General features: G+C 36.8%; 1 protein-coding gene across 7 annotated transcripts in view; it reads left to right on the top strand.

Moving 5' to 3' along the window:
* Window positions 1-8,992: 8,992 nt before the first annotated feature.
* The window catches only part of LOC127943066 (CUGBP Elav-like family member 5), a 182,262-nt gene continuing 174,510 nt past the window's right edge, over window positions 8,993-16,744 (top strand). For 4 of the 7 annotated variants that reach the window (XM_052539197.1, XM_052539196.1, XM_052539195.1 and 1 more), the window contains exon 1: window positions 8,993-9,489. In XM_052539197.1, coding sequence (XP_052395157.1) covers window positions 9,084-9,489 — 406 coding nt within the window. In that variant the 5' untranslated portion in view covers window positions 8,993-9,083. The remainder of the gene's footprint in view (window positions 9,490-16,744) is intronic. The other 3 variants (XM_052539199.1, XM_052539194.1, XM_052539198.1) reach the window with 2 other exon arrangements.

Here is a 16,744-nt window from a genome sequence, read left to right as displayed (position 1 = left end):
ATCAGGGTCACTCAAGCCTTGACAAGTAAAAATACATATGAAATATTAATCAGAGGCAGTTGGGAATGGGGCCGAGACTCAATCACCCCATAGGATGCTGACCAAGCATCCCGCCCAAAATGAATTTCTTGGGTACTGTATAACTCCTGCTTGGTAAATAGACAGCATGCAACACGGTGAGACAATCAGGCTGTAAGGCAGTGGACGCATTAACATGACAGTAAGTTTCAGAAATGATAAATGACTCATGGGCCATACAAGAGAGAATACCTAATGCATGGCCCTCAAGATTGTGCCCCGAAGAGGTTTAAAACCCAATTAGAGGCAGTAATGAGGTATTGCCTCAGTTGGGAAGAGGCAAGAGAGGAAATAAGTATGTTTTGTGTGCATGCTGAATAAAAAAATATAATAGAATAAAAAAGGGTTTCAGTGATACTAATAGCATCTGAGCATTTGCTGTTGTTTTGCAGAGCGAGATATGTGCTCCGTCTTGGGACAAGTCTGTTCAGTCTACAAGGCTGAATATTTTAGACAGGTTGTTGCTTTTATTTATGTACGGATGCACTTATTTGTTTATTTATCTCCTCTTTAATGATATCAATAAAGCCAACCTCTTGAGAATGTTTATATGTTTTCAAGGCTAAAAGAAGAACTTGGCAAATTAAGTATGAAATAACAATAAAATCACAATAATAGTCCTATTCAACCTATTTGGCAAAAATGCTTTTTTTCAGAAAAAAAAAACAAAATCTAAAATATGCAAATTTCCAGTGTGTAAAATTTATATGAGGAAATCAAAGTAACTAAAACGTATATAGCTTATATAGAGTTGAGCCAGTTTTTACTGATGCCGTGTTTAAAGCGAGCAGATGACAGTAATGGGCCCAACTTAAATATGTGCATAAACTTTCAGGATATGCTGCATTCTTGGGAATAATCACTTTTGGTCTAAAATAAACTGATTTCAAAAATATGGCTTTCCATAAAAAAAGTGGTCTCTTGGCTCAACTTGCCCCCAGTGAGGAGTAAGTTGAGGCTAGAGGGAGGATAAGTTGAGCAACATGGAGTTAAACTGTGCCACTGATTATGCAGAAGTAAACATTTTCACCTCATGCTATATCAAAGGAATTCTATGTGTGGACTGGCCGTTCATCCAGGGAGTTGGGTTAGGATCCAGCACCCCACAACCCTAATAAGGAAATGGGTTTGGATAATAGAATGGATTGATGGATGGCTTCTTAAAAGTCCATGGCAGCTTTCATTGGCTAAGACCCGCCCATGAGGGCGTTTGACAGACATATCAAACAACCAATCACAGTTTGTTTCGTTCAGCGTCACATTTCGGGGTGAGGAAATGTCGCCACAATAACAAACTCTCAGATGCATTTTAAAGATTATATGCCTCAAACTTTAAATATTTCACATATTTTTGAAACTCCAGTGTTTAGTTGATCCTGATAAGCGCTCGTCGTCACAGTTGTGTGTTGTACATGATGGCTTTTTTCTTTCGTGAGGGGGTTTGGAGTCACGGCATCTTTTTTTCCAGGCCGAATGTTAAAGATCAAGACACACACGTCTCCCGGAAATCCTGTAGACTTTGACACTCCTGAAGTGTTTCCAATTTTGTGTCCAATATGTGTCAAACGTTTAGCCAACGGTCTGTGGGCGTTACTTCTGAGGCTGAGACTAGACTGCAACTGACCTTACAGAAATGGGCTAGTAGTATTCAACACCCCACTTTTAAATGTTGCAGGGAAATACAATTACAATACAAAGAACAAACTCATTGTTTGGTGTAATTACTGAAATATTATGTAGATTTATAGTAAAATAATACTTAATAATCATAAGAAGGAGTGAGCCACTGGCTCAATTTACCCCACTCTTTCCATTTTAACAAACTTGTACCCTCCATGGGCCCTTCTCTATCAAAGAGTGAGTAGAATGCTTAAATCTACAATAATATTTTGTGTGGTCATGAAATTTTTTTAATTTGTCTAGAAACAAGGGGTGGCTCAACTTCCCTTATTCCCTTACATAAATTCTTTTTTTTTGCCATATTAAAAAAAAAGACAAAGAAAAGAAAAGCTGGAGCTGAAAAAACAAGGCATTTGCGGTTCCGTCAAACTGTTTGAACTAGTTCTGCTATATTAAAATGACAGCGAGATCTGTGTGTAGCTGGTTTGAATACATTAATACATTGGTGCAGTATACTAAGTAATCCACTTCATGAAAATTTAATTTCCCCTGATGTTATCGCTGCTCTTCAGATGTCATGCCACACTCCTGTCTGAAATGCTGTTATTTGCTCACGTTCAGATTGAGGATAGAGACGTGTGTATGTATTTAATAAAAAATAAAAAAAGTTTCTCACAGTTTGACTATTTTAATAAGACCCCTGATAGTCAGTTCTGAACAACATGGATATGTTCCTGCTTATACCAAGGGCCCTTTGGTGGGAACTGATTGGGCATTTTTCTTTCAATCGCAATGGGGTGTGCAGGATTCTGATCTCCATTTTAGTTGAATGAAGTCTCAGCTGGCTTCTAAATTTGTAAAATCTGTATCCATTTGTGAAGCAAAAAAACAAAAACAAATCAGTTATGATGAAACCAACTGAGATGGGGATTGTGCTCGTCTAACCTGCAGTAAATTCATAAGAGAGCACTTGTTGGTTCCACAAAGCTACTTGCAAAATATTGTGTGGTCAGAAGAAACCAAATATGTTTGGAAAAAAGGCACAACACAGCAACAGAAAAACTCCATAATCAGAAGAAAATATGTTTTCTGGAGTGTCCCAGTCAGAGTCCTGACCTCAACGCGATTGAGATGTTTTGACCTGTTGCGCAGGTCTGATGTGCAATTACAGGAATCGCTTGGTGGTGGAGGTTATTGCTGCTACCGAAGGAGGTCAAGCAAGTATATAATCCAAGGGATCACATACTTTTTCCACAGTGCACTGCAAATGTGTACATGGTGCGGTCAGTACAGACAAGAAAAAGTATCAATGTTTTCTCTTGCTGAAGATCAGATCAAATGTAACAGCCAATCCAAAGGGTTCACATACTTTTTCCAAAGAAGTTCAATTAATTTTGCTGCTACTGAAGCAGGTCATCCAGTTATAAAATCCTTCTTTTCCGCTATGCATTTCAAAATGTTTACAGGCTCATTTGAAATAACAAATCAGTGTTTTTTTCTCTTGCTGAAGATTAGCTTAAACATAATGACCAGTCTAATGTAGGTTCACATACTTTTGCTGCAGATGTTCAAATTCGCTTCTCTTCCACTTAAGATTTAATTAAACAAACTTGTGTAATTTTCATGACCAGTTCACTTATCAAAGTTGCATCTGTGCCTCCCACGGTGCGTATAACTGAAGCCTGGAGATGTAGAAGGATCTTTCGCAGCCTGAAAGCATCTGAAAGGTTATAATGACAGCAAAAAATGGAAACTTTCAATTCAGGGTTACATCAAGCACCGCAAGTGGCCAAGATCTAAACTGTGTTTCTAGTGGCACAACAATTTGCGTTTCAAAGGAATAGTTGCCCCCAAAATTTAAATCTGCTGAAAATGTACTCAATTTCATACCATCCAAGATATAAACCAGCTCCAATGTTTCTTCATCAAAACAGATTTGAATAAACATCCAGCTTTTAACTTCACAAGACATTGATTGATGGACTAGATTCATGTATATTGTGGATCGCTGTGATGTTTTTATCAGCTGTTTGAACTCTCATTCTGACGGCACCCATTCACTGCAGAGGATCCACTGTTGAGCAAGTTATTTAATGCTACATTTCTCCAAATCAGTTTTGGAAATCTCACTTCAACTTTTTCTTTAAATGTCATTCTTTTTTTATCCATCTGTGATTCCCTTTGTTGTTTTATTGATTTCTGCAATGTAAAAGCAAAGATTTACCAGTGCATGATAGAAGTAAAGCTGCTTCCGAAGCTGCAATCAGGGGAAAGAAGACCCCTAAGAATCCTCTTACTGTGGGGTAGGAAATTAAACAGTAGCCTAACTGTCCTCAGCACATACAAAAGTTTATCTTTTGAGTTTTTAAAACATAAAAGATGCAATGCCATGCTAAAGTTAAAAAGTTACAGTAGAGGAACATGAGATAAAATGCAACAAAGCTATGAGCCCGATGAAATTAAAGATTCATGTCCCTTCTAGAAATGACCTAGATGACATTCTTGGAGCGAGTGCTTGTGCTAATCTGACAGATGTTTTCAAGGGGAGAAACGTGGACTTGCAAAGTGATGAAAAAGAGTGCTCTATACGCCATTCGACATTTACACTCACCCATGTTTACACTGCAAACTAATATAAAATGATAATACTCCAACCAAGACTGTGAGATTTATAATGTACACATCAATATTGTTTTCATTTCTGGAAGAACTGGAAGAACAACAGCTGAAATAAAAGTTATGGTTTCATAGCACAAAATACAATATTACAGACACTATTCAACTGAAATTGTGAATAAATGAAGGAAGTATGTATGCTCACAATTCTACATTAACCTTTTAGAGAAAACTGCTTTTTATGTTGATACTAAGACATATATACACTAGCATTCAAATAAGTATGAGTCAGTTTTTTTTTTACAAAAATAAATACATTTATTCAGCAAGGACACATTCAATTGATCTAATGCATTGATCAATAGCATGCATTATTATTTTTAATTAGACTACAGTTTCAGATTTTGCATCATTTTCATATATGCACCATTAATGCAACAGCCAGTGACTACATTTCCCAAGTTTTTTTCCTGGGGAAACCTCGTTTTCAGGATGTGCCAAAACTACGTTTTGTAATGAATCAATAATCAACACTGGGAGCCCCAAAATCTTGACTGCAACAGTTTGTTCCACTGTTAGAGGAAAGTTACTGTCTGTCACTCCAGGTGAAGTCTCGACTGACTACTGACATACACAGATGTGTCTCTTCTCGTCCTAACACTTTACAAAATAACACTTCCTGATGATTTCAATTAGTCTCCTTTGGCATGTTCTCCAGGAAAATATCTGAAAATCCTTGACAAGAGCACAAGAGCAGATTTTCTCAGTAAACAACATTGCATTGAATATTAAAACTTGTTTTCACAGAATGTGCATTGAATATAAGTATATTTTGTGTTACTGCACTGGAAGATTATTATTATTATTTTTTATTATTCATCTTGTTTTGTTTTTCACTCGTTTATACTGTACTTCAAATGGAGCGGCTTGGAGTAGCAACACCATCATACAGTATCTGTCTTATACTCCCAAAGCTCAAAGTTTGTTTCCTTAATCTTGTGAGATGCCTTTCCATCCATTATAAATGGTGGTTTTGAAAGTCTGACATCTGACATTTCGACACTTCCGCGTTTTAAACTGCCTTTCATCGCAGTCGGAAAATGATAGACCGATGTCAGCAGATCCATCAGCACCCAAATGTCTGATCCGCATCCAAGAGACAAATAAGGCAACAGTGTGGGCATAATGTGGGCATAATTTCAGCCATTGTTTGCTTAGCTGGAAATTTCTGCTAAAGTGATTACTGCCCACACAGCTTTTAGACGATTAACCTTCAGGATAGCCACATTAAATAAATTAATAAAACAGCACCTCAAAGTACTCTACCGGAAGTCATTAAGCCGGACTTTGTTTGTGTCATGGTGGAATGATTAGTCAAGCTTTGATAACAGAGCAACATTAATAAAACTACAGATGACAAAAATATATAATCTAAGGTAGTATCAACCATTTAGAAAACTGCATTTGGTGAATTCAAGTCCAGACTGACTCACACCAGGACTCAAAATGAACATACGGCTCCCCCTAATGTTCAACAAAGGCTTTCCAGGCTGAAATAAATAAATAAATAAATATATATATCAGGTATGTATATGTCTTTACATAAGTTTATACTAGGTCTTCAATGCCAATCACATTAATCTTTTGAAACAAACCTCACGAGTTACTGTTGATGGAAGCTGAAGACTTTTTCTCAGTATTACAGTTTTTGCTTGTATTTTGATCAAATAAATTCTGCTTTGGTGAGCATAAGAGACTTTAAAACACTAATTCAAAATATGCATCACAATTAGGTTGACATAGATCATCAAAAACACATGCTGAACAATATATTTGTATTTATAAGTAACCAAAATGTACCTAAAATATATCTGATATCATATTTATTTTTGCCATGTAGGGATAAAAGTACATGTCTATACATTAGTGTTTCTATGTGTGTGGCTGCATCCGTGTGGGTTTGAGATCATAGATGATCTTGCTTTTGCAGCTGTGTCTGATCTTTGTACATGTTAGCAGATGCACAGTGTGTGAAGTGCCCCCTTCAGCTGTCTACGACTCTCCCCTGAGCCCCAGTCACTTACGGGAGACTGGGGAGGCCAAGCTTGACTGCCTCTCCACACCCACTGAGTGCTTAACAACCACGGCTAAAAAAACGCTCGTACAGTATGTTAAATTGTAATGCTTCTTCAGTTCGTCCTAATAGCACTGGTGTCATTGATTTCTTGTCGCGCCCCCTCAGCCGGGCGAAATACTTATGGTGGTGGTCAATAAAGCACATGAACTGGACGTTCTCACTCTTTACTTCTATCAAACTCAGCCCTAAAAATAGCCGCCACATTCTGCATCACCACCAGCTTCCTTAAAGGAATAGTTCACCCCAAAATGAAAATGTGCTCACCCACAGGTCGTCCAAGACGTAGATGAGTTTCTTGATCAGAAATGTAGCATTCCATCATCTGCTCAACAATGGATCCTCTGCAGTGAATGGGTGCCGTCAGAATGAGGGTCCAAACAGCTGCTAAAAACATCACGATTAATGCTTTATAAAGCAACAGTTTAGTGTTAAAAACATCTTCATGATTAATTTGTTTCTTACAAACACACAGCTTACTTACTTGTGACATATATTTGTGAATTACTGTGATTCTATAAATGATCTGTCGCTACTTCTGTGACATTGCAACATTACATACACAATTCTTATTTTTCTTTTTGTTTTCTTTTCAACATTTATTTGATTGTTAGCACAAATGCAAGTTTAAAATTAAAGTCAGCATGAAATGTTGTTCACTGATCGTTTTACTTTCATAACAAAAATAAATAGGGCTGTACTTGATTTTATTTATCAGTAATTGATTGGATCATAAAAAGAGCATTACATACCAAATGAAAAACAACAACAACAACAAAAACACACACAATTACAAAACTGATTCGTCTAGAGATATTGCAGCCTTTTTTTTTTGTCACATATCTTTCTGAAAGGCCTCTTTTGAGTGAAGTATTGATCTGTTATATCAAAGCTCAATGCCACGAGGATGAAGTGTAGATATTGCTCCATCACTTATAGTTATGAAATTGCTTTGTCTCAAAACAGAGTTCCTAAAAACATCTATACTGTCAGTTTACTGAAACCCACTGTGTTTCGTGATCTTTTCACAAATTCAACATTCACACAAGAGTAGCAATGTGACAGCTATTTTAGAGAACAGCATAAAAAAATACTAATTTCTTTTAATTAAGCAAATGTTTGCATGAATGGTTACATGAAATATGCATGGACATGGATGCATATTTTGCAGTAATTCTGGCTTAATTAAACAAACTCCTAGTATGATATTGTAAGTGAAGTTTTAAGTGATTCTTGTTGTGTTTTGTCAATGCTGAAAGCTCGATGCAGGCCTTGTTCAGCAACTCTAAACATCAGATTCATGTAAAGATGCTGCTGTTCTGATGGATGACAGCAACTGACTACATTCACACAGTCAGAGTTTGGGACTGACAGATGATTTGACTTGAATCTTTCGAGTTGTGTTAATATCTAATAGCAGACAAAAGCTGTCTTCTTACATCAATTAGGTAGCTAAGATCAATTCCCACCTGTCTTCTCAGAACAGAACAGTCTTGAATAACACTTTAACCATTGTGACAGATAATGTCTGCAAATCAGACTAATTCTCTGATGGCTTACCTTACAAAAATGTACTAGTAGCTTTTTTTTTCTATGGATGAGTATATCATTTTAGGGCTGACCAATTCTGGCTCCTTTCCATACAATCAATGGCCAACTGTAAAGCAGTTTTCGGTTTGTTTTTTAGTTCCTTTTTTCATGTTCAATGATATTAACAATGATATTAACATATTAAAAGTTATAAACAATATCATGCTATTACACTTTAAAAAAGTTAGTTAAATATTGTACGCTTAAACCCATCAGTTAGTTAACTGTAAGTTAACACAGCAAATATGCTACAGTGAATATATATATATATATATATATATATATATATATATATATATATATATATATGTATATATTTTCTTTTTATATTTTTTATATTCAAAATTATATTTTTAATGGAACTAAAAAGTAAAGGTTATAATTAACAGTGAAAACATATATTGTATTTAGAAAAATTCCTCTACAGTAAAACCAGTAAAAGTACCTGGGGAACGTGATTTTATTATATTTACTTATATTTCACGTTGGTTCTTATTTTTTTAAAGCTATATTGTCTACATGTTAAATTTGATGTTATGCATTATATTTTTCTATTCATCTATTCATTTATTTGTCATCGTTTATGACTTTAATGGTCTTGCACATTTGGATGCTACAATGAGACATTTCTACATAAAAAAATAAAATAACAACTACCATTGGTGATCAAATTAAATAAGAGATGACCTCACTTTTAACTAAAAGACTGTCAAACCACGTGAAAAAAATCACTAATATATTTTCGTTAAATGCGGATGTGTTTCAAAACCTAATAGTATATTCCGGTTGTATCGCGCGCAGCTGTTCGAACTTGAACGTCCGTTTTGTTCAAAACACTAGTATGTAAATGTTTCTCGTCAATGCACGCCGACTGGAGGCCAGATAGAAGGCCACTGGGTGTCGCTCTGGAGCAAGAAATGGCGCTGCTTCTCCCCCTCCCCTAAACATCTCTGAGTGTGTGCATGTGTGTGAATGTGTAGCGCCGAGAAAGTACGTCTGTGTTTCCAGCTGACTGCTCGCTCGCGCTCTCTCAGTGTGTGTGTGTATGTGTGTGTGTTGTCATTATTATTATCCAGTCTGCTCCCAGCTCAGAATGGCCAGATTCACTCAGACTGAGACAAGAAGGGAGCAGCACCCACAGCCGCCCCATCCCGCTCACTCCAGCCTGCTTCTCACTGGACCCGGGGCAGCACCGACCCAACATCCACTCCTCCTAATCCCGCACCAGCACCAGTACGCTCAGATCCCATATCCTAAACCCATGAACGGGTCAGAATCCATCTCCATTCATCCGGAGAACGGCACCATGAAAGACCAAGATGCCATAAAACTCTTTATCGGGCAAATACCGCGGAACCTCGAGGAAAAAGACCTGAAACCATTATTCGAACAGTTTGGGAAAATCCACGAATTGACAGTATTAAAGGACCGATACACCGGCATGCACAAAGGTAAACGCGTGATTCCCTCAATAAGAGTAGCTATGTGATTTAATAACTTAATAATGTAAAAAATAAATACAATTTAATTTATATAATATATATATATATATATATATATATATATATATATATATATATATATATATATATACATAGTTGCTGTAGCTATATATGTATTTTGTCTCCTGCACATCATCCCTTAGTGACGCGTGCGTTATTGTAATATTTATGATATATTAGCAATACGTTATTTTTTTATTTTTTTTTTATTATTTTTAACATTAAATACATATAGCCTAGATAACAGTCTGGTGAAACTGTAATACCAGGCCCCTTTAACCACTATTTTGCACTTGAATCGTCTAGAGAGAACTTATTTTCTCTGTCTGAACCTGTATTGTTGCTTGTAGGCTATGAATATGTATTTCATATAGGCTAACATGGCTGGGAATCTAGCTTTTTTTTTTCAACGGCTATTATTTTGTAACTGGGGCAAAGAGGCTTACAGGAAAATTCATGTTCAAAGAGTCTTTCTTTTGCCATCATTTTTTTTTAAAATGGGGAAATACTCCCACCACCCCAGAGCACCCTTGTGCAATCTGACATATGACCAGGCGTTTTCATAATGATTAGGCTATATTATTTCTATTCTAGCCTACTATAGTTCAAAGCTTTACAAGCTTTAAAAGCTGTTAAATGCTCCAAACCGATGTTAAAAGAACAGAAAAACGTGCAGGTTCACTTATCTAATAATATTTGCACTTCAAACACGTTCGGTTGTGCGTCATAACGAACTACTGCGCGTTCTACTTCACATCGAATAGCCTACGTCATATATCCCACTCAAACAAGAAGACAAAGAATCAAATTAAACCTCTATTTTGGTACAACCTCGTTCTTGTCATTTATTCCCCTCAAGCGATGTGAGTCGGAAATAGAATATTCACATTTGTCTTTGTTAGTGTCAGTTACTATTAGGCTTCACATCAGTGGTGTGTTTATTATGCTAATAAGGCTCTATTTGCTTAAGCGTTCATCCACGATATTTAGCCAGTGAGAAGCTGGCTTCATATGGGGTTTAACTGTGTTGAACATGCCAGAGTAATGAGAATATTGATTTCGTGGGAGCGACTTGTGCTTTTTCATTTGGCTACATTAAACCAAACTAAAACAGTTATAGAAAACGATTTTCTAGAAAATGTATTCTTAATTTTAGGTTTCTATGACAAATGGTAAAGCGCTAGAGAGGATATGCATGACAAAATATGCCTTTCAGAGGAAACTAAGAAAGTACTGTAGCTACTTACCACAAGTGGACCGTTAGAAAAGCGCGCCAATTCTGACCAGAAATGAACCACACGTGTCTCTCATTCTTTGATCAAATGGCATCAGTGGTGACATGCAAGTTGTTATATTATTTGGTATTTTAACTTTTTAACCGTTTAACTTAGCAAATAGCCAAATACAAGACAGAAACACCAGGGAAGATCCAATCAGAGTTGACTGTTGCTCAATAATAATGGTCCTCTTGGGCATTGATGGATGTCAAGTCTATGGATACACCTTATCTAGTGCATTACTTGTCCCATCAATTAGAACAATAAAATGTAGAGCTTTTCCATTTGAAGTGCCGAACCCAGAAGAGAATTAAGCATTTTCAAGCCACTGGGAAAATTGTGATTTTCCATTTCTAAGTAAAATAAGGTCTATAGTTAATAATACTTGAGACATTTGCATTTTTTATTGCATAAATTAGCACATATGTAATTCAGATGTGGATGTGAGTTTAAAAAAACAGAAAAGAAAACCACTATTAACAAATTTGTGTGTGTGTTTATTACGGCTGGTTGCATACATATTTGTTGAAAGTCCTATCAGTGCCAGATTACAACATCATAGGCCCATTTTACCTACCAGATTGTACTTGTAGATTATATGCCTCTGGGACAGGAACTGAATATGAGTTCTAAAGGATCATACAGAGAATTGGTTCTTCAGGATGGAATTTATTTTCATCTTATGTATTATTCTAAGGGGATGTGAAGGTAAGAACATGTCAGCAAATATTTACATACACTTTTTTTCAGTTTATAGAGATTGTGCAGTCTTGCGAGAAGTCTCAATATGGACTGCATTGGTGATGTAGACCCCAAGGTTGTTTAAATATTTGGCTAAAATGTCGCTGAGGATGCTAATGTAATAATTTAATTTAATTTTTTTTTGTCAAAAACGTGACAGAGGAGCATGTAGTGTCAGTGCTCATTGGGCTACTGTTTGTATATTTACACAATTCATTAAATTTCACTAGATCAACATTTTAGTTTGGCAAAACACAACATTTGTGCATCTGTTTCATCATTAATTTCTGGTTTAGAGGGTTCTCCGGACTAAAGGGATCAAATGAAGGTTTCAGAGTGGGGAACATGTTTCGGCGCCAAGTCAGCTTGCTAATCCACACAGGAAAACACAGCATTAGTTTGCTAAGCGCGGTAATAAACCATGACCATAATGACGGAGCAGGATTAGCAACTGTAGTTATTGTCTGAGGTTGCAGTCGTTCAGATCTCTTGGTTTGTCCCTTTACAGTGGCTGCTTCTTTTTGCAATTAAAGCACGCTGTAGTCATCGTAGCCTGCAATGTTCAGTATGAACAACTATTATGAGGTCTGTTCAACTGGCCTAACAAATGCTTTCTCTTGATTTGTATTAACAGGTGAGCTTTTCCCGTTTAGGTTTTTCACCTGTGATCAATTGAGCTCAGCTTTTTTTTATGGAGTTGGAAATTGGTTTTACTCTCACAGATTTGCCTGCAAAGCTTGAGACACTTGCTATGCTTTATTTGTAAGCATACGTGAGCGTGGTATATAGATCTCTTGCTGCATTTAGCATAAATAGACTATTGTTGCATTGCTTTGAAAGCCTCTTACGCACATTTTGCACTCTGCAGGTGAAGATGTCTAAGGATAAGCTTGCTTAAGCTCACAATACAAAAGACATGGAGAACTTTCGAACACTATACACAAACATATACAAGATTCTTTAGACCTAAAACTGATGCTGTATGATTGTCTGTGCATAATGCTGCTCAATTCACATCTGCCACTATAAAGAGCAATACTTAACTGCTTTCAAGGGACCTATTGTTTCTAATGCATTTAGAATGAGGGATTGAGAAATAAGATTGACGTCATAGATATATTCTTTTGAAGTATTAAACAGCGTTCATTTGCGTCTTTTCTCATGTGGATAGGTTTAACAGTAGGGGTCTTTTTCGAAAGCTGAAAGCCAGGCTGCAGAAAGGTTCAGTGCTTATAACTGTAAAGCCTTGTTGGACAGTGATTTGAAAGTAGTTGCTATTTCCAATATTACAAAGAGTTAAGTTAGGAGTGAGATTGTTCCAAGGCCTTGCAAAAAATAAATAAATATGCCTGCTGTTTCATCCCGACTTAAAGTTTCAATAGGAAACTTGTCAACCAATTAATAAAAACTGCACTTGTTGAGTGATTTTCATTGGGTCTTTAATAAGATTAGGTCATTGGCTCAAATATATCCAATGGCTTCTTTAAAAGTAGTCTGACAGTCCAAAGACCCAAACATGCTACAAGGCTGATTCATAAAAAATGCAATGCTTCAGCAGCTCTCCTGGCAGGAACTGTTGCTCTGAATGTCAGGATGAGATGTTCCCTCCTCTGCCAGCGAGCTTTACTTTTAGCTACTTGTCTTTTCATGTGAACTGGCCACTTATCTCCCCTTTACCTGCTTTTAGACGGACTCTCCCCTATGCGGAGAAGGTTATTTTTCTTTTTAGCTGGAAAATGTTTTTTTTTTTTTTTTTTTTTAAGGCATTACAATTTATCAGGAGATGGCACTTACAGTTGAGTATTCTAGACAACCCTCTGTGGAAAGAGGTTCAGTGACCTTTCATAACATGTCCGTTTTGTGGACCGAGCATAAAACACAAAAGCAAAATTATTGATGCGCTATTATAAGATGCTGTGAATCTCTCTCTTGTGACCATTTTTACGGTGGATAATAAGCTGGTCTTCAGATGTGTCATAATGTCCGCTGTGTTCGCTAATAGAAAAGCCCACCCGATTCTTTCTGCTTTGTGCTGCTTAACCAGATTGTTCCGTATTTCGAAAACACCGCTGTAGGATTCGACAAAATTATTATTGTATTTTAAAATTAAGCTTAATTGATAAACACAATAACTGTTCAGTTAAATCCTTTTTTGGCTGAGAACTGAAAATGTTATGTTATCAATAACTTCTGCTAATTACTCCGTTTGATATCAGATTAATGTCAAATTATTGTTGTAAATAACAAACATCGCATTTGAAGACTACTTTGCTCTGTTTATCAAACTATGCTTCAAAGCTTAATTCCAACCTCACAGCTCGCTGTTTGTGAAATGTTTGGTGGAACTGCGTTTTTCAACAGTATTGCTAAAGATAGAACCTGCGACCATACCAACAAGTGCTTTTGCGAAACACACCCCAGCCTGCCATAGTAACTTTAGCACAACCAATGGAGTAAGTTAAAGTCTCTTAGGCTGACCAAGGGGGAAGTTATTAAAAAACCTGTTTAGAAAACATTCATTACCTGCCGGAAAAAAAAAAAATCCAGTCTTAGCTGCTTTGCTTGTCTTCCAGACTAGTCGCAGAAGGATTTTGGTTATTATTCAGCTGGTTAGACTGAAAAATCAGTTGTACATTTGTGATTTGTGGAAACCAGGCTACACCAGCTGGTTAAAGAAGTTTTATTCAGCAAGTTATTTTTTAATGATGCTTGTGGTGTAGAAATTACTGACTTTATCTTTAAAGATGCTAGATTTTCTTGGACCTTTTCAAAACGGAGGTCAATTCTCAGGGATTGTCACGATCATCAACTGGAGTGCTTATGAACTCCTATAAGGGGCACTCCACTCAGGACTCTGGCATCTTCTAATTCACATTCACACAAACTGTGTGCGAAATCTTGTTCTAGCCTAGTCTGTCAATTCCGATGGCGTTTCTCCTTGTGTTTGTTCCTCCCATGTCTGACTTTGGATTGTTTATACCGACTTTGATTCTCTGCTGCCTGCCCCGACCTCTGCTTGTTACTGTTGCTGATTCTGGATATCCCTGACATACCTGACGCTGTTTTCTCTGATCATTGCCTGTTTGACCATTCTCTTTATCCACTGCATATGGATCCGAACGTCTTTGACTCCATGTTACAGGGATAAAGCTTATTAGTTACTCTTTTCTGTTTACTGTTTTTCTCAGTAAACCTTTACAAGGTCAGTCAAGAGGTAGCTTTTTTCTTTTTTTCATGTTTTTATGGAGGGAAAGGGAGAATGACGACAGAGAATGAAATGTTTGATACACTGACACGACTATTCTCTCCGACATCTCCTGCAGTCAAACTGTTGTTCTGGTTTTTTGAGATTCCTGAACTAAAGATTTATTGTCGAGCGGAAAATAAATCAACACTCAGCACGGTTGACTAATGAACAGAAAGAAGGACTCTGCTGCCGTTGATGAGAACGGCTTGGAAATATGTAAATGCCTCATTGGAATTTGAGCAGAAAAGCCTTTTTCCACTTCCTTTGATCTCAGGAAGGAGGGCATGGCCATTATAGCAGTCAGAGAGCTGTGACAAATAGCATGCACATGCACACACAGAGCTGGAGTGGACAGGGAAAAATGACAGTAAGGCAGAAGGCTAAGCAAAATAGATGAACAGGCTGAGAGAGATGGAGTGATTGTCAGATACACTGAAAACAAATGGTGCCTTTAATCCGGAGGCACTGGCAGAGTGAGGGGCCCTTCTGACAGGATGGGAGAGCCAGATCCAACCGGCAGACAGGAGAGGGTGGAAACAAAAGGATTTAATATGAAAGGGGAGGTGTGGCAGGGCAGATGTGGGACACTGTCACTATGTTGAGAGTACGACAGAATAAGACTGTGCATAAACATCAGATTCGCATTAGTATTTGTAAGGGTGTTCAAAGGGCATTCTACATCAGTAGTTCTGAAGTGGTTTGGCTGAACATCAAGTGACGAGCTAATAGAGTACCAAAATTGTTTATCGTAATAGGCCTAGTCGTTTTATTATTGAATATCCCGAACAATATGTATTAACATTATTAACATGAAAAGGAAATTTTCCTTTCAGTTGCATGATGATTTGATGCTTTGATGTCAACAGCACAAAATAAAGAAAGCATTTTTTCATGCTTTCAGAAGTTGGCAATGAGACCAGTGGGGTGTATTTTCTTTTATTGAGCATAATTTTGTTCAAGCTTTTTTAGTTTTGCAAATTGCAAATAATTTTTTTGCAGAATGATGTAAAATTTTATTAGATGCGCAATGATTTTATGCCTTTATATTAGCAAAAAAAAAATTTCCCCACACTTTTAAAACTAGCTATTTAGCCCAGTTTGGTTGTATTTATTATTATTATTATTATTATTATTATTAGCGTGACTTTGTTGTTGTTGTTTTTTTTCTTTTTCTAGAGTGTTGCATAACCTGTCCATGTGAATTTGATATAATCGCCAATGGCAGATTATTGTTATTATTTTTTCACAGAATATACTAAAGTTTAATTAGATGCATGATTTGATATTTTGATTGCAACAACAATAAATATGGAAAGAGTTTTCTCTACACTTTCAAAAATTTGTATTGTCAACTATACGCAATCATAAGAATAGTGTGCAACCCACTGGTTGAAAAACGTGCAATATAGGATTGGTAAAGATTTGAGTTTAAATTTAGATGTCCGTATAGTGTATTAAGATGTTCAAGATGTCATTATAGTAACTTGCTTAACTATCTTATTTCTGTGACATCACATGCACTTTGTAGTGGAACTACGTTGTAGACGAATTTCTCCAGAATCTCTCCCAGATTGCTTCATCGCAATATCCTTTTACAGTCCAGAATGTTATTGAATATGGTTTTTGTGTTTATTTTAATATTGAAAAGTGATGCTACGACATGATCGTGGCTGAAAGGTGATCTGGGAGAGGATGTTATTAGTGAGTTTGTTGGACCCGTCGGGGATGTGTGGAGAGGCCTTCTGCTCAACAGGGCTATTAATAGAAATCTGTGGTATTTCCGAAAATAGGTTAAGCTGCCACTGCTGGCATCACTGCTCACATGCCAGCCATCCTCTGAAGACAGAAAGAGAGAGAGAGGAGGAGAAACAGATGTAGCCTACTGAGGAAGTGCCTTTGTTCCGTTGTTCCCTTCTTGCACTCAGTGCCATCAGAGTTT

Source organism: Carassius gibelio, chromosome A22, assembly GCF_023724105.1.
Source record: "Carassius gibelio isolate Cgi1373 ecotype wild population from Czech Republic chromosome A22, carGib1.2-hapl.c, whole genome shotgun sequence".
Taxonomy (NCBI): Eukaryota; Metazoa; Chordata; class Actinopteri; order Cypriniformes; family Cyprinidae; genus Carassius; species Carassius gibelio.
This window is presented reverse-complemented; position numbering and strand designations above follow the sequence as displayed.